This window comes from Leopardus geoffroyi, chromosome B4 (assembly GCF_018350155.1).
Source record: "Leopardus geoffroyi isolate Oge1 chromosome B4, O.geoffroyi_Oge1_pat1.0, whole genome shotgun sequence".
NCBI lineage: Eukaryota > Metazoa > Chordata > Mammalia > Carnivora > Felidae > Leopardus > Leopardus geoffroyi.
In genome coordinates, this window is record NC_059341.1 from 130,285,704 (window position 1) to 130,309,367 (window position 23,664).

The window sequence follows — 23,664 nt, forward strand, 5'->3', positions numbered from 1 at the left end:
CTGGAAGTGTTTTTCTTGGGTGCTGTTACCCTTGGGGAACTGACCTTTCCCCCACCTGTTTCTTGAATGCCTGGTGGGGAGAAGGGGCGAAGGTGGGGGTGGAAGGAACCAGTTTCGGATGTTGATCCCCGGTGTGGGAATGTGGGGGGCGAGCTTTTGGGCAGCGGGCGTGTGCAGCTTTGTGCGGAACCTTTTTGGATGCAGGACTGCTTTACTAAGGATGGCATTGCCCTGTTAGGCGGCAACGAGCAGCTTATGGGATAAAATTTATCTAGTCGGTAACAGCGAATCTTTGGGACCACAGCGAGATGTGACACTGCTATGGAGCGCGGCTGTGGACGTTCGTTATTAACCTCTGTGGGGCTCAGTCCTGTCATCTGCAACACGAATGCAGTGAGACCCACATCACCTGCCTGTCTGGAGAAGCAAACGAGAGGCGTGTAAAATGTCAACATCGCCCAACGTCAGCTCCTATTTTGAAAGGAGGGCGATCGGGGTTTTGTGATTTGGGCTAAGCGATTGTGTCACCCCACCTGTCCTCTCATTTAATCCTTGCAACAAACCTGCGCAGGGTGCTCTGGGGGTCAGGAAGGATTTAAGCCAGGACTGTCCAGCTCTAAAGCCCCGATTTTTCCCCCTAAGTCATGAGAGCCACTGAAATATTAATAGTGCAGCTTCCCAATTTGGGAAAGTGAAAAGCCCTCGCTTAAGGTGTAGTTGAGAAAGCAGGGGGCAAAGTGTTTCCTTATACCACTAGCACGTGATGACGGGGGAGTCTGGAGAACTTTGTCCTGGCTTTGCCACTAAGTCTGGAACCTTGGACAACGCGCTTGGTCTCCTTTTGTTCACTGGCAAAATGAAAGTAATACAACTACCTTCCGCAGCTGGTGGAGGGGCCAGGGGTGTCTAAACACCCGTCTGTGGACAGTGCTGTCAGAATCACCCCAGGGGATCCTGGGTCCCACCTGAGAGGTTCTGATTCTGGAATCCTGTTTTGTGAAAAGCTGAGAGAGTCCAAAGTGCAATCAGGTCCAGGAGCCACTGATTATGATGACATTATGTTTGCAAAGAGTAGGCATCCAAATAGCGGCTGTAGATCTTCCCACCACAGGCCTCGTTTCCAGTTTTCTGTGAAAGGGACGTCAATATTCCTTATTTGTAGTGAAAAGGGAAAAGAGGGAGGGGACAGACAGGGAAACAAATCAATATTCCTTATTTGTAGTGAAAAAGGAAAAGAGGGAGGGGACAGACAGGGAAACAAACCGTCTTGATTCTACTCACAGGAAAAGGGCTGAATAATCTGTATTCTATGCATACTATGGAGAATTAGGAGCTGTTAAGCAGAATGAGTTCGGGGGCACCTGGCTGGCTCAGGTTGGAAGAGCATGCAACTCTTGATCTCGGAGTCGTGAGTTCAAGCCCCACGTTGGGTGTGTAGAGATTACTTAAAAAAATAAAAATAAAAAAATAGAATGACGTAAATCTATCCTGTCCTCAGAGAGACTGACAGGAAGTATTAATGAGAAAAGCAAATTTCAGATTTATCTGATTTTGTTATACACTGTAAAAATACTGGTATTTTACACTCCCCAGTAAATAGGTTTACATGCCTGTGACAAAGGGAAGGAAACATTTGCCGTGGTTCATCGTGGAGGGTGGGAACGGAAGACAAGGGAAGAGAGATGATGCAGCCCTCGCTGCTGCTTGAGAACGCCAAGTTTTACCAAATCTTCCCAGTTTTCCAAGCGAGGTTGGGTATCTGGGGTCGTGAACTTTCGCAAATTTTAAGCACTGGCAAATAATGAAAAGTCGTCTACGATGGAAAAAGAAAAATCACCCTTTGGGTCGAAGAAAACACCCATGGGACCATTTTGGATCCAGAGGCGACTTATTTCTAACTCATCCCCACCGTCTGGAAGGGTGTGTGCCAGGGAGAGCCCGGCGCGGGGGGCGAGCGGGCTTGCGCGGGACCGACAGCTTCGGAGCCCCCACTTCTCCCAGCCCCTGGCTCTGGAGGCGGACATGGTCTCACGAGGCTTGTAAAAGGCCTGAGAAGTGTCCACAGGCAGCCCTCGCACCGCGCCCGCCGCCCCCGGCTCGAAGACCTCCGCTCCGCCATCTTGGCTCCCGCCCGGCGCCTCCGCTTCCTTCCGGATCAGAAGTTTCGCGCCAAATTGTCCGGCAAGCAAAATGGAGCCCGGAAGGAGGCCAGGGACGTGACGTCACGGGCCCCACAGCCAATCCGCTCCAGCGGCCTGTCCGGAAGGTGGGGCTCGCGGGCGCAGAGCGGTCCAATCGCTGGCTGAGGAACCTCAGCGAGCCAATGGGGACGCAGCGGCCGCGGCGCCCGAACGCGGCGTCTCGTTTTTCCCGCGAAACTCGGCGGCGGTGCGTGGAGGTGCTGGTGTACCCGGGTCTGGGGGTTGTGGGGTCGTAGAGGTGAGACCGGGGGCGGGGGGTCTGCAGGTCTCAGCACCCGAGGGCGCTGCAGGGTGGGCAGGCGTTCTCGCCGGCGAGCTGGGGTCCCCCCGCCCCGCATTCGCAGCCGAGCCCACCCCCGCCGGCTCCAGCTGTCTGTCCCCGCGCCAGGCGCAGTCATGTCGGGTTTCGACGACCCCGGCATCTTCTACAGCGACAGCTTCGGGGGGGACACCGCGGCCGACGAGGGGCAGGCCCGCAAATCGCAGTTGCAGAGGCGCTTCAAGGAGTTCCTGCGGCAGTACCGAGTGGGCACCGACCGCACCGGCTTCACCTTCAAATACAGGTGCGGGCTGGAGCGGGACAGGAGGAAGGGGGGCACACAGACCCCCCCCCCCCCCAGTGTGGCGCCGACAGGGGTCGCACGTCATCACTCAGAGCCGGCTAGTGTCGTAGAGCACGAATGGGGGGACACGGGCCCAGAGAAATAAGGGAGCATGTCCGAGGATCCTGGTCCCAGACGTGCTTCATCCGGCCGCACCCTTGTGGCCTTTGGTTTTGTACGTGTTATACCTGAAGGTAACTTTTGAGTGGTCACCTGTTGAGTGGGCTCCTAACAGCCAGCTGGAGCTCCTAGGGTCTTTTGATTTTTTTTTTTTTTTTTTTTTTTTTTAACCCATGATTTGTTTCTGGTCGTTTGCTTCTTGTTGTTTTTCCGTGTACTGTCTCTGAGGTCTCCTAAACTCAAGTTCTCTATGGGTGTAAAAGGTGAAGATAGTAGTTAGGATTTACTTCATTCATGCAGTCATTCTGATTTGCAACTTCCATTGATCAGCACCTGCTGCGGGCCAGGCACTGTTCCACTGAACCTGCTCCTTGTCATTGTGTAATCCGCGGCATCATGTCAGATCCTTGTAGGTCCAGCCTCTGTCCCTAGCACCTTAAAAGGCAGAGGGGGATTTGTAGGTTCAGGCTTGGGCAGGACCAATTACTGAGTGACTTCCAAGTAACAGTCTCTCTGTGTCATCAGTAAATGGTGCCTCCCCCTATTCATGTACCAGCTGACATTGACCATCTGTGTGCCAAGCATTGTGCTAGGCATTGAGGTATGAAGATGGAAAGGCCTATTGCTTACCCTTTAGAAGCTCTTAGGTCCGTGAAGCTTATAAGTCAGTGGGAGCAAGGCATAGAGGCGAAGAGACGAATGACAAAGTGACAGTTACCTCACAGGAGGACTATATGGGTGCCTGGGTGGCTCAGTTATTTGGGTGTCTGGCTCTGGATTTCAGCTCAGGTTGTGATCTCGAGGTTCATGGGTTCAAGCCCCACTTTGGGCTCTTCGCTGACGGTGCGGGACCTGCTTGGGATTCTCTCTCTCTCTTTCTGTCTCTCTGTCTTCTCTGCCGCTCGTGCTCTGTCTCTCTCTCAAAATAAAGAAATAAACATGAAAAGAAATTAAAGGGAAAAAAAAGGAGGAATATAGAAGGAAGTTAGGGAGGGCTTCCAGAAGAGCCCAAATTTAACCCCTGCCTGAGAGAAGAGTTTCAGGTGTGGAAGGCATTCCTGAGAGGAGCAGTTGCATGCATGGGCAGAGAGGTAGGAGTGGCTTTTTATAATAGCAAGGGTTTTTTGGGCCAGGGTGGTCATTTTGTGTGTGGCTCTGGGACATAAGGCGGGGGGGGGAGGGGGGGATAAGGTCTGAGATGAGGCTGAGGAGAGGGCCCTGTGTGGGTCAGTGGTCCCTAACTGTGTTTTGGGACAAGAGCCCCATAGGATGCTCTGTAAAAAGTGCATCTGGTGGTTGATAAGACAGACACAGTCTCTGCTGTCTTTGGGCTCCCAGGTTTGAGCTGTGTGTTAGGTTAGTCTCCAGGAGAAAGTAAAAGGCTCCAGGGAGCCCTGCAGCGAAAGAGCGGAGTCTCCCAGACCGACCTGTGTGTGCACACAACCCTGTGTTGGAGTGTTGAACTGTGCTTCGGCCATCTTGTGGACGATCTCCACGGAACCTGTTTTTTTTTTTTTTTTTTTTTGGAGGATATGTCTCTGTCGGCAGCAGGGAGCCTCCGCAGGGTTGCGTCACAGAACCACCTGGAACTCGATGTGTATTTGGGAAGAGGAGGGGGCGGGCAGTGGTGGTGCTGGTGTGGGCAGATTTGGGGTGCAGGTGCGCCTCGGCCAGTGTTGATCTCCTCTGCACCCTCCCCCTCCCCCACCCTGCCACCTGCCCACCGCAGGGATGAACTCAAGCGCCATTACAACCTGGGGGAGTACTGGATCGAAGTGGAGGTGGAGGACCTGGCCAGCTTTGACGAGGACCTGGCTGACTACTTGTATAAGCAGCCAGCCGAGCACTTGCAGCTGGTGAGTGGGACCCCGTCCCTGAACCTCCCCTCCCCTCCCCGCTCCAGGGCCGGTCCTGCTCTGGTCACCAACAGCTGTCTCCTTCCTCTTCAGCTGGAGGAGGCTGCCAAGGAGGTGGCTGATGAGGTGACTCGGCCCCGGCCCACTGGCGAGGAGGTGCTCCAGGACATTCAAGTCATGCTCAAGTCCGATGCCAGCCCGTCCAGCATTCGTAGCCTGAAGGTGGGTCCCCTTAGAGGCTGGTCCGAGGGTGGCAGTGGCTGCTGCGTGGTGCACAGGGGCTTCAGACAAAGGCAGATCTAAGTGCCAGCTGTGTGACCCTGGGCAGCTCACTCAACCTCTCTGAGCCAGTTTCCTCCTCTGTAAAATTAACTTATAGGACAAATGTTTACTGAGCTCCTTCTGTGGGCAAGGCATTGAGTTGGTTCTTGGAGAAATCACATTGAGCTAAACAAAAAGCTCTTGTGTGGGGTTTATGTCCACCCGTGGGGTGTGGGGGGAGCCCTGAGTAAAGCAGTGAATATCACCCAGGGTGATTTTAGTTACCTATTTTTTTTAATGTTTATTTTTGGGAGTGAGCAAGTGTGCATGCGAGGTGGGGGGGGGGGGGGGGGGGGGGGGGGGGGCGGGGGGGGGGAATTCCAAGCACAGTGCAAAGCCCGACGCAGGGCTTGATCTTGAACTATGAGATCATGACCTGAGCCGAAATCAAGAGTCGGATGCTCAACTGACTTAGCCACCCAGGAGCCCCACCCATGATGATTTTTGGATGTTCCTAAGTGCAGTGGAAGAAATCAGGGGGGTGGCCCTGTGGGAAAGACAGAAGGCTTCCCTGGTGGAGAACCATCTGAGTGGAGATCGAGCAGTGGGCAGACAGTTGGGAGAACATTCCAGGGAGGCAGAGGTACAGCCTGGACAAAGCCTGAGTGGTGAGGGGGGCATGGTATGTATGGTCAAGGCCATGTTGAAGGACAGCTGGCGAGGTTAAGAGTGATCGGGAAGCATGAGGGGCTGGCATCTGAGGGGTTTATTTGTTTTAGTTGACAAATATTGAAGACTGCTGTGCTCCACGTGTGGGCTAGACCCTCATGTAAACAGACAGGACTTGGTTCTCACAGAGCTTATGGTGGGAGAGACAGATACAGGACTTTGAGACAACTTCAGGAGCCGTGATAGGAGTCATGAAGAACAGAGAAACGCGAGTAAATATGACAGTGGCCGAGGGAGGTGGATGGCGGTCAGAAGAGGCCTCTCTCAGGAAGTGATGCTCGAGTGAGTCTGAGTGAGTCATAGTCAGCTGCGCGACAGCCCAAGGGAAGAACATTCCAGGCTCAAGGAGAAGCAGGTGCAAAGGCACTGAGGTGGGGACAGTGGTATGCTTCAGGGAACAAGAAGGAACCAGTGTGGCCGGACCCCAGTGAACATGAGGGTTGAGGGAAGGATGGGGGAAGGGAGGAAGAGGCCAGAGGGCCCGGGCTTTCCAGCCATGGAAATGCGCTTCGATTCTGTATGGAGTGCGGTAGGAAAGCAGGGGGTGTTTAGGTATTCGAGTGGGCTGGTTCCATTGGCAAACAGTCCCTTTGGCTGCCACGTGGAGGACAATTTATAAAATTGGCAGGAGTGAGAGCCAGGGGAGCAGTGAGCAGGAAGTGATGGTCGTGACGTTAGTCGTTCCGTTACAGGGTGGTGGTTAGAATCTAAGGAGGTGATGCACTTGGCTGTACTCGGCATGCTCCGTAGCGGGGCCCAGATGTCACCCTTTTAGCTAATGGCACCTCCTCATCATGCGTCGTACCCATAAGGCCATGCTCTGGTCTTTGCTTGACAGATCTACTCCACATCCTGCAGCTCTCTTGGGGGTCCCTGTCAAGCCGCCTTTGGCTGGCACGATGGCAGGTCTGTTCCCGAAGCAGGGCTGTGAGTTCTGGAGCTTGTCGGCTTTATCTATTCCCAGCACCAGGGAAGGGCTCCGTGACTATGTTTGGAATTAAACTCAGTATCACGCTTTTCTGTGGAAGCGACATTGGACCTGTTTTGGGGGGCAGCTGTTTCATGAGGGAGGCAAGCCTCCACTTCCCCCCAGGGACATGCTTCCGACTGTCAGACTCATTGGAGAACACATTGAATGGCCCGCTTCAGGTGATGGGTTTCCTACAGTAGAGGAGGAGCCCTCCCTAGAAGGATCACTGGTCAGGGATGGCTTGGAGGGGCTGAGACTACCCCAGTCCTTCGGGATTCTGGAGTGCCAGGTGCCCGCGTCTTTGTAGATTGTTGTCTGAAAAACATGCTCTGTGGTGGTTCCAACAGTTCCGGTGTCCCCGGCTTGTGGTGGGCACGTGTGGCCTTACTTAGCACAGAGGGGGCCAGCCTCTTTCCTTCTCCGCCTCCCATCTCCCAGGCTTTGGTGGAGGGGGTGCCAGCATGAACCTGTAGCCTGCCTGTCCCAGGAAAGCCACTGGGAACTGGAAGAAAAGATAGTGAAAGGAACTTTTAAAAAAAAAAACCTTTTTAATTTTGGGCTCCTGAGTGGCTCAGTCACTTAAGCGTCCGACTTCGGCTCAGGTCACAATCTCGCGGTTTCGTGGGTTTGAGCCCCTTGTCGGGCTCTGTGCTGACCGCTCAAGAGCCTGGAGCCTGCTTCGGATTCTGTGTCTCCCTCTGTCTCTCTGCCCTTCCCCCGCTCGTGCTTTGTGTCTCTCACTCTCACTCTCAAAAATAAATATTAAAGTCCTTTTAATTTTAATTTTTTAATTTTAAGGAAGCCTCCACCCAACGTGGGGCTTCAACTCAAGGCCCTGAGATCAAGAGTCACATGTTCTACTGACTCAGCCAGCAAGGTTCCCCTGAAAGGAACTTTTCTTGTTTTGTCTTATGGAAAATTACACATGGAAATGGAATAGCGTAATGAATTTCATATACTTTCACCTAGGTTTAGTGGTTAACATTTTGCCTTTGTTCTTTTCTCTCTCTCTCTCTTTTTTTTTTTTTTTTTTGCCAAAGTACTTTGAAATAAATTACAGAAGTGCCACTTTATCTCTCAGTACTTCTGCATACGTGAGAAAAAGATTTTCCCGTGCACTCTCTGGGGTCCCTGTCTCCCTTTAATCACCCGCCCTCTGGACGGCTCTCTTGCAGTCGGACATGATGTCGCATCTGGTAAAGATTCCTGGCATCATCATCTCGGCGTCTGGGGTCCGAGCCAAGGCCACCCGCATCTCCATCCAGTGCCGCAGCTGCCGCAACACGCTCAGCAACATCGCCATGCGCCCCGGCCTGGAGGGCTACGCCCTGCCTAGGAAGTGCAACACGTGAGTGGGCCTTGGGGGGGCCCCAGGGCCTTGTGGGGGGAGGGACATCTGAGTGGAGACGGGAAGGGTAGGGACCAGCCTGCAGCCCCTGCAGGGAGAGGGGCTGGGGCAGAGGCGTGCCCTGTGGGGGTGGTGCGGGCCGATGTGCTGGGGCTCAGGGCTGAGAACCAGGGGCCATGTCCTTCTCCATTGGTGAGTTCTGTTCCCACCGGGACGTCCAGACGACTTGTGCGGGGAGCCCAGGGTTCGAAGAGGAAAGCACTCCAGGGGGATGAGTCTGTCTGGAGTCTTCTGAAGCAAACTGGCTTGCTGGGGCAGCCGGGCCAGCGACATAGCACGCTTGTTAATTTACACGTTGCCTATGACGACACTTGCACTGTAGAGACCGCGTGTGTGGCCTCTTGGCCCGTAACACCGAATGTTTGCGCTCTGGCTCTTACAGAAAATGATCTCCACCCCTGGTCTGAAGGGCCCACGCCCTCTCTCAGGCTGCTCATTGGCATCTGCTGGTGCCCCTCAGCTACCTGACCTAAGCGTCGGCAGTGCCCTGGGCTCAGCCATGCTCCCTTCTTCTGCAGTCATTCCCTGAGTGGTCTCGGGCTTTAAGAATGATCCGCCTGCAGAGGACACTCACATGTGTCTCCCCTGAACTCCAGAGTCAGACCTGGTTGTGGGCGGGATGCCCCCGAGCCGGTGCCCAGGGGACACTGCAGATTTGAACCACACTGACCTGACCTCCATCCCACCCCCCAGATCTGTCCTTCCACAGCTCTCCTCCCCCACCCCAGATGGGAGCCCCATCTTTTCAGGTGCCCAGGCCCAAGTGCTCGGTCTCAGAATGTTTCTGGGAAGTCCTTTTGGCTCTGCCCTTAAGATTGCATGTAGAGAACCAGACCTTTTCTTAACCTCCTGGGCATGTGTGTTGTCCTCTCACCTGGAGTGGTGAATCCCGGACCCACCCTCATCTCCCAGTCTGTTCTCCACTCTGCAGCCACAGGTGACCCAGTCGTTTCCATGTCACCCAGAGACCAGCGCTGTCCTGGCCCGCACAGCCCTCCACAGCCCTCTCTGGCCTCCGGTCCTCCCCCAACTCTGGGCCCAGCCTCGCTGCCTCCCTCCTAACACAGGGCCTTTGAACATGCTATTTCCTCTGCCCAGAACATTCTTTCCTCTGACCTCCACAGTCCACATTGTCACTTTTTCCATCAGCTTTCTCTTCTGTCCTCTCACAGAGGTCCTCCCCCAGGCCTCCAGCTTACACTGGGTGTGTGCGTGCCCAGTCACTCTGTTACCCACCGATTTCATGGCATGGAGCACTGCCTGTCGTCCTGTTACGGAGTCATTTGCTGGCTGGCTTTTTCTTCCCTGACTAGACCATAAGTTCATACGAGCAGGGACTCACTGCCATGTCCCTGGCCTGTAGAACTGTGTCTGGCACGTAGGGGGTGCTTTGCTCTAACGCCTCTGTAATAGTTGAACTGTGACTTCGTCACGTGGAGGTGAATAGAGGCCTGGACCCTGAGGATGGTCTCCGGGTGCCCAGACCCTCACCGAGAGGTCCTGGGATTTGAGCGGGGGTTTCATAAGGTCACTGGTGATTTGGCTCCTCTACCTGTGGGGACCCCGAGACCCTCGTGGGGCTTGGAAGTGTGACCTGTCTGCAAGGAGGAGGAGCCGGGCCTAGAGCAGACCTCCCCGTTCCTCACCTGGCTCGTGGTACCCCACAGAGCTGCACTCCTTTTAAGGGCCTTGCCCCGCTGTTGCGGAGACCCTCAACTTGCTGTGGACCAGAGCTTGTCACCGACTCCCCGGGTGGGCTCCCTGGGGTTTGGGTTCTCAGGAGAGCTCTGGTGACCCTTTCTCCTCCCCCTGTGCAGGGATCAGGCTGGGCGCCCCAAGTGCCCGCTGGACCCGTACTTCATCATGCCCGACAAGTGTAAGTGTGTGGACTTCCAGACCCTCAAGCTGCAGGAGCTGCCCGACGCGGTGCCTCACGGCGAGATGCCCAGACACATGCAGCTCTACTGCGACAGGTGACACAGGCTGGGGCTGGGGGCAGGGAGGGGCTCCCACTGGGGCGGCGGCCAGGCTGAGTCTCCAGCTCAGATGCTGGGTGTGGCCAAGTGAGTGTGGTGGGCGGAGAGGGTGGCTTGTCATGGAACACCCCTTCGCTGGCACCCTGGTGCCTCCCATGTTTCCGCTCATCCTGTCCTCCCAGGGTCTGTGAGGGCGTGTAGCCCCTGCTGTGTGGGTGCTGGACCTGGAACCCCAAGAGGCCGACTGGCTCCGTGAGGGCTCTGGTTCTGGGTTTTTCTGGGGGGGTCCCCGCAGCCCTCGGAGCCGGGAGAGCCCCTGCCTCGCCTGCATCCCTGGCTCTCTGTTTACCCTCTTCCTTGGGTTTTGCTGAAGGATCAGGAAGGAGGGGAGGGTGCTTGACTAGAGTCTGGTCCCCTCTCGGCCACCTGAGCGGAAGACTTGGAGACGTGATGGGGGTTCGTCACCTGGGCTGGTGCACCTGGGCGTGCGTGCAGGTGTCCTGTGCTGTGTGGTCTCCTGAGGTGTGGATCCACAGGTCTTGTTAGCTTCGTCAGTGGCAGCGGGACGTGTAGAGGTCAGACTCGAGTGAGTTACATGAGTTGGCAAAGCCTCGGTTTGTTCATCAGGAAAACGGGCATAATGACGGCCCTGAATCTCTAGTTAAGCTGCTGGGAGATGGTAATTGGAAGATGCATGTGTTCAGCATAGTTCCTTAATACAAATTGAGTGTTTGTTGTTGATTAGGTTATTCTCCAAGCAGCCTGTAATCCAGACTCAAGCAGTGGTGTGTGGGAAGAAGGGTCTTAGAATTCTCTCAGAACAGTGACAGTGATGGTGACGCTCCTTGGTGGGATGTGACTCTTTCCCGCACGGAAAGCACTTTTGGGTTGTTTCCTCTCTTGATCCTGTGATATCGCTGCCTCACCCCCCAAGCTCAGAGATGTGCGGTGACTTCTGAGTGGCAGGGTCCGGATGTACACCCCAGCGTCCCCACTGCTCCAGCTCTGGCTGGAGGGGCTCGGAGACTGCCTTCTTCCAGCACCTTCGTTTTGAGAAGAGAACGTGGAAGTCCAGAGGCAAAACGAGTTGACGGAACGGAGCTCATGGGGCCTTGAAGAGGCAGAAGTGGGGGTGGCCCCTGCAGAGAGGCTGGAGGGCCTGAGGAGGAAGGCTTGGGGAGCCCGCGGCGAGTCTGACAGCAGATGAGACGGGGATGGGGCTTGTGAAGGGGTGGGGAGCCAACACGGAGCCAGCTGGAGCCAGCTCAGGCGTGGAGGCCTCTGGTATAGATGATAAGGTGGACCATGAGTGTGACAGGGTGGGTGAGCGGGTCAGAGACCTCCCTGTCCCCACCAGGCTCTCATCTTTGTTTCTCCTTCTTCCCTGTTTCCTCAGGTACCTGTGTGACAAGGTCGTCCCCGGGAACAGGGTCACCATCATGGGCATCTATTCCATCAAGAAGTTTGGCCTGACCTCCAGCAGGGGCCGCGACAGGGTGGGTGTGGGCATCCGGAGCTCCTACATCCGTGTCCTGGGCATCCAAGTGGACACAGATGGCTCTGGTGAGTTGGCTTTGGAGTCCTGGCTGTGCTGCACTCTGGGCCGAGCCCCTGTCCTCTCTCCTCTGGATCATTGCCGGGCCTCCTGATTTCCCTGTCCCCACCCTTCCCAGCGGTCCCCAAGGGCGTCCGCTATCTAGCCCCCTAGCTCCTCAGAACCCGTTCCCCTCAGTTACTGGACCCTGAACACAGGCCGACTCCTGAGGGGCAGAACCGGGGACTCTGCTCAGGCTTGTGGAGTCCCAGCTCTGAGGCCCTGCCCTGCAGGGCGCCCTGATCGGGCGGTGGGCTGGCCAGGGTCTCCCTCACGTAGCACTCACACACCCTCCCTCCCCGGCCCACCCAGGCCGCAGCTTTGCTGGGCCCGTGACCCCACAGGAGGAGGAGGAGTTCCGGCGCCTGGCTGCCCTGCCCAATGTCTATGAGGTCATCTCCAAGAGCATCGCCCCGTCCATCTTCGGTGGAACGGACATGAAGAAGGCCATTGCCTGCCTGCTGTTTGGGGGCTCCCGAAAGAGGTGGGGGTCTGGGTCCCCCCAGATCTTGGAGGGGATGAGTAACTTGGCCCCTACGAGGGTAGCTGCTGATGGTCAGGACTTGAATGTTCTTTCATTTTCCTGGGACCCTCAGCCTTGCCTGCTACTCCCAGGCTCCTTCCCCATCAATGAGGCTTGCTGTCAGCTGGCTTGTGGTTCATCTGTGGTCTCCCGTTTCCTTGGCTGTCCGTGCCCTGGAGGCAAGCTGTCTCCCCCATTGCTACCATGGGCGAGGCTAGGGGACACGGCGGCTGTGAACGAGGGTCTCAGCCTGGAGCCCCTGGCTGCCTGCTGCTCTGAGGCTCGTGATACCCGGTTGGGGGGCCGACTGCCAGCCCTCCCCGTGACCAGCCCAAGTGCCAGCCTCGCCCACCTGCCCGTCCTCCCCCAGGCTCCCTGATGGACTCACCCGCCGAGGAGACATCAACCTGCTGATGCTGGGGGACCCGGGGACGGCCAAGTCCCAGCTGCTGAAGTTTGTGGAGAAGTGCTCTCCCATCGGGGTGAGTGCCTAGGGCTCACTGCTCTGCTTGGCCACCCCAGTAGGGAGGCAGGCTGCAGGCAGGGCTACCGGGTTCCCAGGAGCCCTGGGGCAGCTGGCTTCCCGGAATCTCTTTCTCGTTCCTCTCGCCTGTGTTCAGGACGGCACAGAGGGAGGAGGAAGGGAACCAATGGGTGTGGGTCGGTTTGGGGCCGTGGGTGGAGTGCGGCCTGAGAGCACAGGCTCTGGATCTCTGCCTGGCCAGTAGCTGGCTGGTCACGGACCGCAAGCAAGTCACCTATTGTCCCCGAGACTGTTTATCTACCCACTGAGCCGTAATGTTGGTAATAATCACATGAAGATTAAGGGCCGGGCCCTGCTCGCGGTGCATTACATAGATTTACTCACCTCACCTTCTGCTTGCTGCACGGTGGGTGTTGTGACCCCTTTAAGGAGGAGGACACGGGTACAGAATAGCTCCGTCTTGCCCGGGGTCCCACAGCTAGTAAGTGCAAGCATAGGGATCTGACCCCAGGTGTGTGGTAGGCGGGGTGCTCTGTGCAGTGATTGGGGGTCTGGGGGCTCAGAGGGCGGGGATGGCCATCGTGGCCAGTGGGACAGGGCCGTGCCAGCGGGAGCTCTAGTCTGGATAGACCGGAAGTATGCCAGGGGCTCCGTGCTGGAGCAGCCTGACAAGCACGTGTGCACTACAGCCATGAGCCATAGGGGTGGGCTTACGTTTCTTTAAAAAAACAAAAAATTTTTTTAATGTTAATTTTTGGGAGAGAGACAGAGACAGGCAGAGCACGAGTGGGAGAGGGGCAGGGAGAGAGGGAGACACAGAATCCGAAGCAGGCTCCGGGCTCTGAGTTGTCAGCACAGAGCCCGATGCGGGGCTGGAACTCACGAACCGTGAGATAACCTGAGCCGAAGTCTGCTGCTTAACTGACTGGGCCCAGCCAGGTGCCCCAGTGGGCTGAAGTTTCTGGTGGCCACGTTAGAGAACTAAAAGGATGAGACGAAACTAATCTTACTATTGTGTGTAGCTCAATACATCTGAAGCGGTGTTGTTTTAGTTTGTAGCTTAACATAAAAAATGCAGGGGGATACTTCATATCCTTTCTTTTTTTAAGGGCTAAGTTTGAAATGGGTGCATATTTTACACCGTAAGGCCACCTGGGTTGGGACTTGCCGCAGGGGCAGCATGTGGTACTCGAGTCTGTACAGAGATGACAGGGGACTGGGGAGGGGGAGCCTTCTCCTTGGGGGTCACGCGTCCCTGTTCCAGCCCCGAGGCCACCTCGAAGTGTGTCCTTCATCTCCGGGTCTCCGTTTGCTCCTCTGTGAGCCGGGCCCCCGAGGGCCGGTTCCCAGGGCTGTGGCGGGACTCAGGTGAAGAGCGTGTGTGGACGCCCACCGGGCCAGACTGGTGCCGGGGCTGCCTTCCTGGCCCAGGGGAGGAGCTTGGGGTTCTGTCCTGGGCTCTGCGGCTGGCTTTGATGTGTGAGCTTGAGCCAGCCCCATCAGTCTGGGCCCCGGCCTCACTGGGGTCAGAGCGTGGAGCTGGAGATGTGCGGGGCCCTGACCCCTCCCCTTCTCCCTGCAGGTGTACACATCGGGGAAAGGCAGCAGCGCGGCAGGCCTGACTGCCTCAGTGATGAGGGACCCCTCGTCCCGGAACTTCATCATGGAGGGTGGGGCCATGGTCCTGGCCGACGGTGGGGTCGTCTGTATCGACGAGTTTGACAAGGTGAGTCTGATGGCGACGTGGCTGGCAGCTGGAAGGTTGGAGGTGTGGCCTCCCGTGCTCAGACGGCACAAACCGCCTCTGACTTAGAGCCCGGTGTGGTCAGTCTCCGGGCCTGTTATCGAGGGAAGTAGTTTAACCTCTCTGAGCCTCCGTTTCCTCATCTGGAGAGTGGGTTCGTGGTCACTGGCGCGAGAGGTCTCCACATTCCTGCCGTCCGCCTGGCATAGAGTTGGGGCTTGACTGGTAGCTGCTGTGGTTTTCCTGCTGCCCTGCTGCTCTCCTGCCCCCTCGCCTGGGCCTCAGACGTTCCTGTCCCACACAGATGCGGGAAGACGACCGAGTGGCGATCCACGAGGCCATGGAGCAGCAGACCATCTCTATAGCCAAGGTGCGCAGCTCCCGTCCAGCCTGGCCCGGCGTGCGTGGGGAGGGTGCTGGCCGGGGGCCACTGTTCGCCAGGGCCTGTGCTGGCAGCAGCCGCCGGCCTGGGGTCGTGGGGCGCGTGTGCACGGACACACGGAGGGGACGTGCCCCCAGGTTCTCATCTCTGCCATCTGCTTCCCTCCCTCTCCCCTCAGGCTGGGATCACCACCACCCTCAACTCCCGGTGCTCCGTCCTGGCTGCAGCCAACTCGGTGTTCGGGCGCTGGGATGAGACAAAGGGGGAGGACAACATCGACTTTATGCCCACCATTTTGTCCCGCTTTGACATGATCTTCATTGTCAAGGACGAGCACAACGAGGAGAGGGACGTGGTGCGTTTGAAGACGGCCAGGGCCCCAGGGCGCACAGGGCCGGGTCCAGCCAGGGCCGCAGTTCTGGGGGAGGGTCACCGGGGCTTGGCCCAGAGTCCTGACCATCAATTCGACTTGCCCGTAAGTGGACAGCCCAGGAGGGGTGGCTGTGGCTTGCAGAGAACACTGGACTGGGGGTCCAGTCCTGCCTCCTGTGTGTGCTAGGCTGTGCAGTTTGGGTCAATCATTCCCTCCCCGGGCCTCAGCCCCTTGTATACGAAACAAGGAAGTTGACCTCTGCAAATAATAGAAGCCCGGCTCTGGCCAGGACGTCTCTGGAAGAAAGTAGTGGCTTATGTAATGGGTAAGCCTAAAGGTGTGGGGCTCAGCTGCATCCGGGGCCCCGTGGTCAGAGCTCTTTGCTTCTGCCTCTGCACTCCCTCCCTTGCTGGAGGCTTGTACTCAGGCAGATGCTCTCCTTGTGGCCGATACGGCCCTGGCAGCTCTGTGATTTTGTCTGGTCGGCTCACAGACCCTGAGGAAAGGGGGACCTCCTCCTTTCCACGAGTTCTGGCCCTACCAGCTCCTCCTTCCTGCCTGCTCAACTTCTGTGTTGGGATCCAGGCTGGGGAGGGCCTGTGGGCTGACCCAGTGTCCCCTCTGCCTCCCCAGATGCTGGCCAAGCACGTCGTCACTCTGCACGTGAGTGCACTGACCCAGACCCAGGCTGTGGAGGGTGAGGTCGACCTGGCCAAGCTCAAGAAGTTCATTGCCTACTGCCGAGCGTGAGTCCTAGGCATGGGCCCTGCAGGAGTGAGGTTGCCTGGCTCTCCTAGGGTGGGAGAGAACCCTGGACCTGCTTCTTACGAGGGATTACAAGAAGGGATGCCTTCTTAGAAGTGAAGCCCTCCTGAGGGTTCTGGCTAGGTTCCTTTCTGAACTCGCACAGGTCACTCGGTGGCTTTTGGCTTACGTTGCCACATCTCTAAAATGAGGTTGTAAAAATCAGAAGGTCTTTGAAGATCAGCTCGACTCTCACACGCAGGGAGGCGGTGCAGTGTGGACATCGTGCACACGGGCTCTGGGGCACGTCCGCCCCACCGTGTGACCTTGGGCGAGTCAGTTGCCCTCTGAATCTCCCTTTTCCTGGACTGGTGTTGCCTAGTGTTTTTGTAATGATGGCACAGGTGATCAAGTGCCTGGCAGAGCCCCTGCACCGAGTCAATGTTCGGGAAATGGCAGCTGAGACTTTTATTCCTGTTTTCTTCACAGCCGGCCAGTAACTGTAATCCTACATACAATAATTACCCTGTGCCGGGTGTTCTCTGAGTATTTCACGTGTAAGGGAACTTTAGCCCTGTCTCTAAACCTTTGAGGGACCATAGGAATCCATTTTACTGGGGCTGCGGCTAAGAAGCTGAGGGAAGGAAAGGTTAAGTAGCTTGTCCAAGGTCCTGAGTGGGAGGTAGGAGAGCAAGGATTTGAACCCAGGTACCTGGCTCCAGGGGCTGTGCTGTTAGCCACGGTGTGGAGATGCTGGACATATGCCTCAGTGGCCTCTTGTTGGGGGTAAAACCTGAGGGTGGAGGAGTCTTCAAGAGCCCCTCCGATGGGAGGGGAGCACCGTAGTCGGGTAGGTTCCTCAGTTCCCCCCTACCCACCCTTGGAGTGATGGAGTGGTGCAGTGACTCCCGTCCTGGGTCCTTGTCACAGTTCTGAGCTCCTGTGGCCCCGTCCTCAGAGGCTCGGGCCCCAGCTGTGAGGCTTGCCCCATCCTGACGCCGGGTCCTTGGTGGCCTTGGGGAGTCGACTCCTCCCTCCTGGCTCTGTTTTCTCACCCTCAGGAAGAGGGTTGCCTTAGGTGATCTGAGTATTCCCCTGAATCTGTGACTGTCACTTGGCTGGGCAACATGGTGGGTGCCCCAGGAACCCTTCCTGGCCTCGTGTCAGCTGCTCCCCACCATCCTGCAGGAAGTGTGGCCCCCGGCTGTCGGCAGAGGCCGCAGAGAAGCTGAAGAACCGGTATATCATCATGCGGAGCGGAGCCCGGCAGCACGAGAGGGACAGCGACCGCCGCTCCAACATCCCCATCACCGTGCGGTGAGCGGGCGCGGGAGGGCCAGGCCCAGGAGGGCTGCGTGGGCCTCCTCGGTTTACAAAGTAGGGTGTGCCTCGCAAGCCAGGGCTGGGGGCCCTTGCTCACCGCACAGCGCAGGCCTGTACTGAGGGCTGCAGGTCAGGGAGGCTTTTGGGAGTGTAAACCCTCACGGTATGTACTTCTTGGCCTGTTTTAAGGTTGAGAAGACCTGGGACCCTGTTTTCTGAATTTTGTCTGGTCTCCCTCGTTGCAGGGCAGCATGAGGGAAGGGGAAGGGTCCAGTCATGGGAGTTAAAGAGACCTGGGTCCTAGACTCTGGCCGACTGACTGCGGGGAAATGGCTTTCCTTCTCTGGACCTCAGTTTTCATGGTTAACTCCTCATTTTTGTGAAATTATACAGCAGAAGATAGCGATGAAGAGTTTGGCCCCATCTCGCCTGAATCCTGTCTCTAGCACTGATTAGTTAGAAGTGATTTTGTTTGTATGTAATGGAAAATACAAACAGAGTAAATAAATTGGAGTTTATTTCTCTCTCACATGTGAAAATGTTAGAGGGTGGGTGGTCCAGGACTGATGCAATGACTCCTCAGAGTCGTTGGCAAGTGGGGCTCTTTCATGCTTACCCTCATCCTCCTAGTCTAAGATGGCTGCTGGAAGTTCAGCCATCGCCTCTGCATTCCAGGAGACAGGAGAGGCAGGAAAAGAAGGGCCCATCTTTTAAGGACATTTCCTGAAATTCCCACAAAATGTTCGAACTTCCATCTTCTTGGCCTACGTTAGTCACATAGACACATGTAGATAACCAGAGAGGCTGGGAAATGCCAAATTTGAGCTGGGTGCCACATGCTGGAGTAAAAATTGGGGTTCCATTTCTTTGATGTGTATTTAATTTTGAGAGAGAGCCGAGACTGAGCACGAGTGGGGGAGGGGCGGGGAGAGAGGGAGACACAGAATCCGACGCAGGCGCCAGGCTCCAAGCTGTCAGCCCAGAGCCCGACGTGGGGCTCGAACTCATGAACCATGAGATCATGACCTGAGCCAAAGTTGGACGCTCAATCGACGGAGCCACCCAGGCGCCCCTGGGCTTCCGTTTCTGAGGGTCGTGGGGACCGCAAGCAGTCTCCCCCGTAGTCTGACACCTTGGGCAGGTGCCTCCCTGATGCTGTGCTGGGACAGGGGCGGGGGATGAGCTGAGTCCCCGCCACGTCCCCTTGCTCCCACGCAGGCAGCTGGAGGCCATCGTGCGCATCGCCGAGGCCCTCAGCAAGATGAAGCTGCAGCCCTTTGCCACGGAGGCGGACGTGGAGGAGGCTCTGCGGCTCTTCCAGGTGTCCACGCTGGACGCTGCCTTGTCCGGCACCTTGTCAGGTGAGCAGGCGCAGGGACCCGAGCTGGGGGGGGGGGGCCACAGCCGGGAGGCCCGGAGCATGTGTCGCGTCTGTGCCTTTGCCGAGCGTCTCCGAGCGTCCTCCTGGCGGTGAGCCCCCGTTCCCAGTTCCGCCCCGGCCACTTCCTTCCACGATGACAAGCGGTGGCTTCTCTCCACACCCTTGGACACACTCCTCTTGACGCAGTTAATTAGGAAGAACTGTCATCTTGTCCTCATCTGAGAACGATGGCACTCCTTGTGAGCTCATAACCGTTCTGAGTGCTTCCAGAACTCTTTCCCGTTTACTTCCAGCTGTCCCCACATCCCCCCCACCCCCCGAGAAGCCAGGCAGGGCACTTAGAAATAAGACAGGCATTCAGAGGCCTTTTCATGGTGCCAAGGCTGGCTGTTCGTTAGCTGGAATGCAGGTCTCGACCCGGAGGGCAGTGAAGGTCAAACTGCCATAAGCCCTACAATCTGCTTCAGGCTCAGTCTTTGAACAGATTGTTCTGGATCACTGACTGTGCCAGACTCTCCTGGGAGTAGATTCATTCCTTCACCGAGCAGGGTGTGGTGTTTGTCAGGCATTGTTCCAGGTGCTAGGGGTGTAGGAGTGAACAGATCTCGAAGTCCTTGCCGTGCGGGCCTCATTTTAGATGGGGAGAGACTCGACAAAGGCAGATAGATGGGGTTCAGGCAGTCAGAAGTGCCCTGGGCTGCGGGGGCGGGGGGGATCCTGGCAGGCTGGATACGTTGGAGGAAGATGGTCTGGAGGGCTTCTCTGAGGAGGTGACATTATTCAGGAGTGGTGTGAAAAGAGGAAATAAAGGCGGGGGAGAGGACACTGTAGGGAGAGGCTGCATGCCACGCCTCCAAGGAGGGAGCAGGCTTGGCATGTTCAAGGGTGAGTGCGGCCGGTGCCTTGGGTGGTGTGAGGGGCCTGATTGCCCCCACCCTCCCCTTGGTGAAGACTCAGTCTCTGCCCTGGAGGGGATTCCCGTCAACATGAGAAATTTGCCTATGGGGGCTCTTGGGTTTGCTGATGGCCAGAGGTCAGGTGTGATTTGGGACGGTGAGGTTTGAACTGGGCATCGTAGGCTGCGTAGCAGTTTGCCTTGCAGATCCGTTTCATCCTGGAGCCTTGAGGTCCCCCACCCAGTGGCTCCGCTGACCGTGCCCCACCCCCTCCTCAGCTGACACCCCAGGGCATCTGTAGGCCTTGGTCAGCAGGAGGAACGTGCCCTGCAGCAGCCTGGTGCTTGCCTGGGCCCCTTGGGGCACCTCACACCCGTGGTCTCCGGGCAGCCTGCCCTCCCTCCTTGGGGCACTGGTGGGTTCGGCTCTCTCAGATCTGCTCCTCCAGGAACTTTGTCCCTGCTGCCTGACCAGCCGGGTGGGGTCCAGGTATTACCGGCTCTCTCTCCAAGTCCGCTCACATCCTTCCTCAGAGTCCTCCCCTGGCCATTCCCAGAATCAAAGCAAAACCCGTGCCATGGCCTAGGGCCCCCAGGACCTGGCCCCTGGTCGCCGGTCTGGCCACGTCCCTGGCCCCTGGACAGGGTTTCGGATGAAGTCGGGTTTCTACCCCTGTGCCTTTGCACCTGCCAGTCCGTTGCCTGGAGCATCCTTCCACGCAGGTGTGCTGTGCCCCCTGACTCACGGCTGTGTCCAGCCATCTCCACAGGCCCGTGCTGTCCCCCATGCACCGTTCCCTGGCCACCCTTTCTTGGCTCAGGTCCATCCCTTCAGGTCTCCCACCACGAGCAGACTGAGGTCTCTGGTGCCCCGTCCCCACCTACCCGTCTCTCTCTGCCCACAGGGGTGGAGGGCTTTACCAGCCAGGAGGACCAGGAGATGCTGAGCCGCATCGAGAAACAGCTCAAGCGCCGCTTTGCCATCGGCTCCCAGGTGTCGGAGCACAGCATCATCCAGGACTTCACCAAGCAGGTAGGCCCTCCCGTGGCCTGGGGGGGGGGTGGGGGGTCCCGCGGCCTGCCTCCCGCCCACCCGGCACCTGTGTCCTGTTGCTCAGCTGACAGGCCTGGGTTGGGGATGGGGATGAGGTGGCTCTTCCTCGCCCTGGACCTGTTCCCGTCATTCATCCCCTAGAGACGGGCTCAGTCTGGGGCAGGGGTGGTCTTCTGTCCCATCAGGGGAGAGGACCGGGGTGGGGGCTGGTGCTCTGGTACAACCACACCCAGGCTCCCCCAGCACCTCCCGTGTATCTCTGCCCTCACTGCCTGGCTTTTGTGGGGTGGGGAGGGGCAGAGTCAAGAGGGGGAGTCTCCAGTTCATGGAGGACAGCGTTCGAGAACCCAGAGAGGAGTGGGGCCTTCTGGGTGCTGTGGAGAACTTGTGGTCTTTTTTTTTTTTTTTTTTTTTACATTTCTTTCTTTTTGAGAGAGACCGAGCACAAGCTAGAGAGGGGCAGAGAGAGAGGGAGACACAGAATCAGAAGCAGCTCCAGGCTCTGAGCTGTTAGCACAAAGCCTGACACAGGGCTCGAACCCACGAACCGTGAGATCATGACCTGAGCTGAAGTCGGACGCTCAACTGACTGAGCCACCCAGGCGCCCCAACTTGTGGTCTTTAAAACCACAGGAACAATCCACGCCTTTCTGATTTCAGCTCTTCACATACGTCATGTCGTTTGAATCTTAGAGCAGTTTCACACAGCAGGTGGTACCACGCTCATTCTGTATGTGAGCAGACTGGGGCTTAGGGAGGTTTAGGGGGTCAAGAGCTTGGGTTCTAGAGTCAGGTGGACTCCGTTCAAGGCCCAGGTCTGCCACTTAATTGCTCTGTGACTTTGAGCACGTGACTTAGCCTATCTGTGCCTCAGCTCCTGGCCCGTAAGATGAGAGTAATCACAGTACCGGCTGCGTGGGGCTGTTGTGGGGGTGGAGTGAGTTGAGGTTCGAAGACTAGAACGGTGCCTGGCACGTAGTAGAGTTCAGGAGGTGTGAGCCCTTCGCCGGAGCCAAGGAGATGGGTGTGAAGGCCTTTGATAAACCGGAAGTTCTCTGTGAGCAGGGGGGGGGATACGTGGGGTCCCCTCTGGAGGCACGCTCCTGCATCCAGCCTTGCGTCCGCAGAAATACCCGGAGCACGCCATCCACAAGGTCCTGCAGCTCATGCTTCGACGGGGCGAGATTCAGCATCGCATGCAGCGCAAGGTCCTCTACCGCCTCAAGTGAGCCCTCGCGGCCTCGGACTTGCCCGCGCCTCCCGCATGGCCCGCGCCTCCCGCACGGCCCGCACCCCGAACGTCACTGCCCTCCGCCTCCCTGCTGCCATCTTGAACTTCCCACGCGCTCTCCACCTGCCCTGGAGGAAGGCGCGTCCCCCCTGCCTCGCCGCCTCCGGGCGCCTGCCTCTGGCGCAGGTCCAGGAGGCGTGCTTTTGGAGTTTGTTGAAATAATAAAGCCACGGTGCGTTTGGATGTCTCTGGGCTTCTGCACTGGGTAGCACGTCCCCGCCCCCATCTTGCCCTGCAGACCAGCCTCGGAGCCAGACCGAGCGGGGCATCTGACCTGCGTCCACCCCTCAGGCCCTTGGGCAGTGCCCTTCCCTTTTGTGCTCCAGGTTCTTGAACTGCTCGCCAGCCGGCAGCGGTGAGAATCCCGCCAGATCCGGGACGTGTGGAGGGCTCCGGGGGGGTGCGCAAGATGGGCTCTGCTGCTCCCCGGAGCCTGTGAGGGTGCGGGGGCCGTGCTCCTGCCTCAGGCCCGCCCAGTCCCCACGCCTTTCTGTGCCTCAGTGTCCGGACCATAAAGGGCTGATGCTAGCACGTGCTTTGCAGGGTTGTGTTCAGGATAATGACAGCGAGGTGCTCAGGGAGGACGGGGCAGTGCGGTGAGATGCCAGTGGCTTTTGGGATTCGGACACATGGATTCCCACAGGCCTTAGAGCAAAGTGGCTGAGAGTGGAGGTGCCATTGTTGTGTGCACTGGTTTGTTCCCCGTGGGCTCCCCGTAGCTGTGTGGCCTTGGCTGAGGCAATCGACTTCTCTGGGTCTGAGGATCCGCCTTTTGCTGTTTCCTATTTCTTGGGCGGGGTCACCACAAGTAGTTAATTTTTGTGTGTGTGTCATGGGACCTTTAATTTTAGGGAGCATGAGCGGGGAAGGGGCAGAGGGAGAGAGAGAACCTTAAGCAGGCTCCATGCTCCGCACAGAGCCCGACACGATGCTCGATCCCACGATCCTGGGATCATGACCTGAGCTGAAATCAAGAGTCAGACCCTCAGCGGAGCCACCCAGGCATCCCTGGGGTGGGAACTTGTAAGATCTTTCTTGGCGACTTTGAAACATTCATAAGACAGTATTAACTAGGGTCCCCATGTTGTGCGTTACCTCCTCATGGCTAACTGGCTAGCAAGCACGTACCCCTAGACCCCCTTCACCCATTTGCCCACTCTCCACCACCCACCTCTGGCAACCGCCCATCTATTCTCTGTGTCTCTTGAGGTGTTTGTTTTGCTTTTTGTGTTTTTTGTTTTTTTTGTTTTTAAGACTCCATGTATAAGTGAGGTTATACAATATTTTTCTTTGACTTCCTTTTTTATGGCTGGATAGTGTGTGTGTGTGTGTGTGTGTGTGCATACACCTCGTTTTCTTCATCCATTTTTCCGTCAGTGGACGGATTCCATATCTTGGAATTAGGTCCAAGGTCGTTTTCGTATCTTGGCTGTTGTAAATGTTGCAATGAACCTGCTGGTGCTAGGGCTTTTCAAATTGGCGTTTTCATTTCCTTTGCTAAAAAATTGGTGTTTTTATTTTCTTTGTGTAAATACGGAGATACTGACAAGTGGAATCGCTGGGTCTTATGGTATTTCTAGTTTTAGCCCCGCGGTGACTCTCGATGCTGTTTGCCACGGTGGCTGCCCCAGGTTACATTCCCAGTGGTGCCCGAGGGCTCCCTTTTCTCCACTTCCTCGCCAACACTGGTTATGTCTTGTGTTTTCGAGACCAGCCTTGCTGGCAGGTGTGAGTGATGAGCTCGTTGTGGTTC

At 57.0% G+C, this 23,664-nt stretch overlaps 1 protein-coding gene across 3 annotated transcripts; it reads left to right on the forward strand.

Moving 5' to 3' along the window:
* Positions 1-2,306: 2,306 nt before the first annotated feature.
* On the forward strand, positions 2,307-22,098 carry MCM5 (minichromosome maintenance complex component 5). 3 transcript variants are annotated; one of them, XM_045463043.1, is made up of 17 exons: positions 2,307-2,398; positions 2,590-2,764; positions 4,653-4,779; positions 4,873-5,001; positions 7,915-8,087; positions 9,965-10,120; positions 11,520-11,686; positions 12,030-12,201; positions 12,611-12,722; positions 14,307-14,450; positions 14,773-14,838; positions 15,029-15,205; positions 15,857-15,969; positions 17,156-17,284; positions 18,509-18,651; positions 20,472-20,599; positions 21,748-22,098. In XM_045463043.1, the coding sequence occupies exons 2-17, from the start codon at positions 2,598-2,600 to the stop codon at positions 21,847-21,849; spliced, it is 2,205 nt and encodes a 734-aa protein (XP_045318999.1). In that variant the 5' UTR covers positions 2,307-2,398; positions 2,590-2,597; the 3' UTR covers positions 21,850-22,098. The 3 variants fall into 3 exon arrangements, with proteins under 3 accessions (XP_045318999.1, XP_045318997.1, XP_045318998.1); XM_045463041.1 differs by having other exon boundaries at positions 2,309-2,439; XM_045463042.1 differs by having other exon boundaries at positions 2,327-2,388.
* The last annotated feature ends 1,566 nt before the right edge of the window (positions 22,099-23,664 follow it).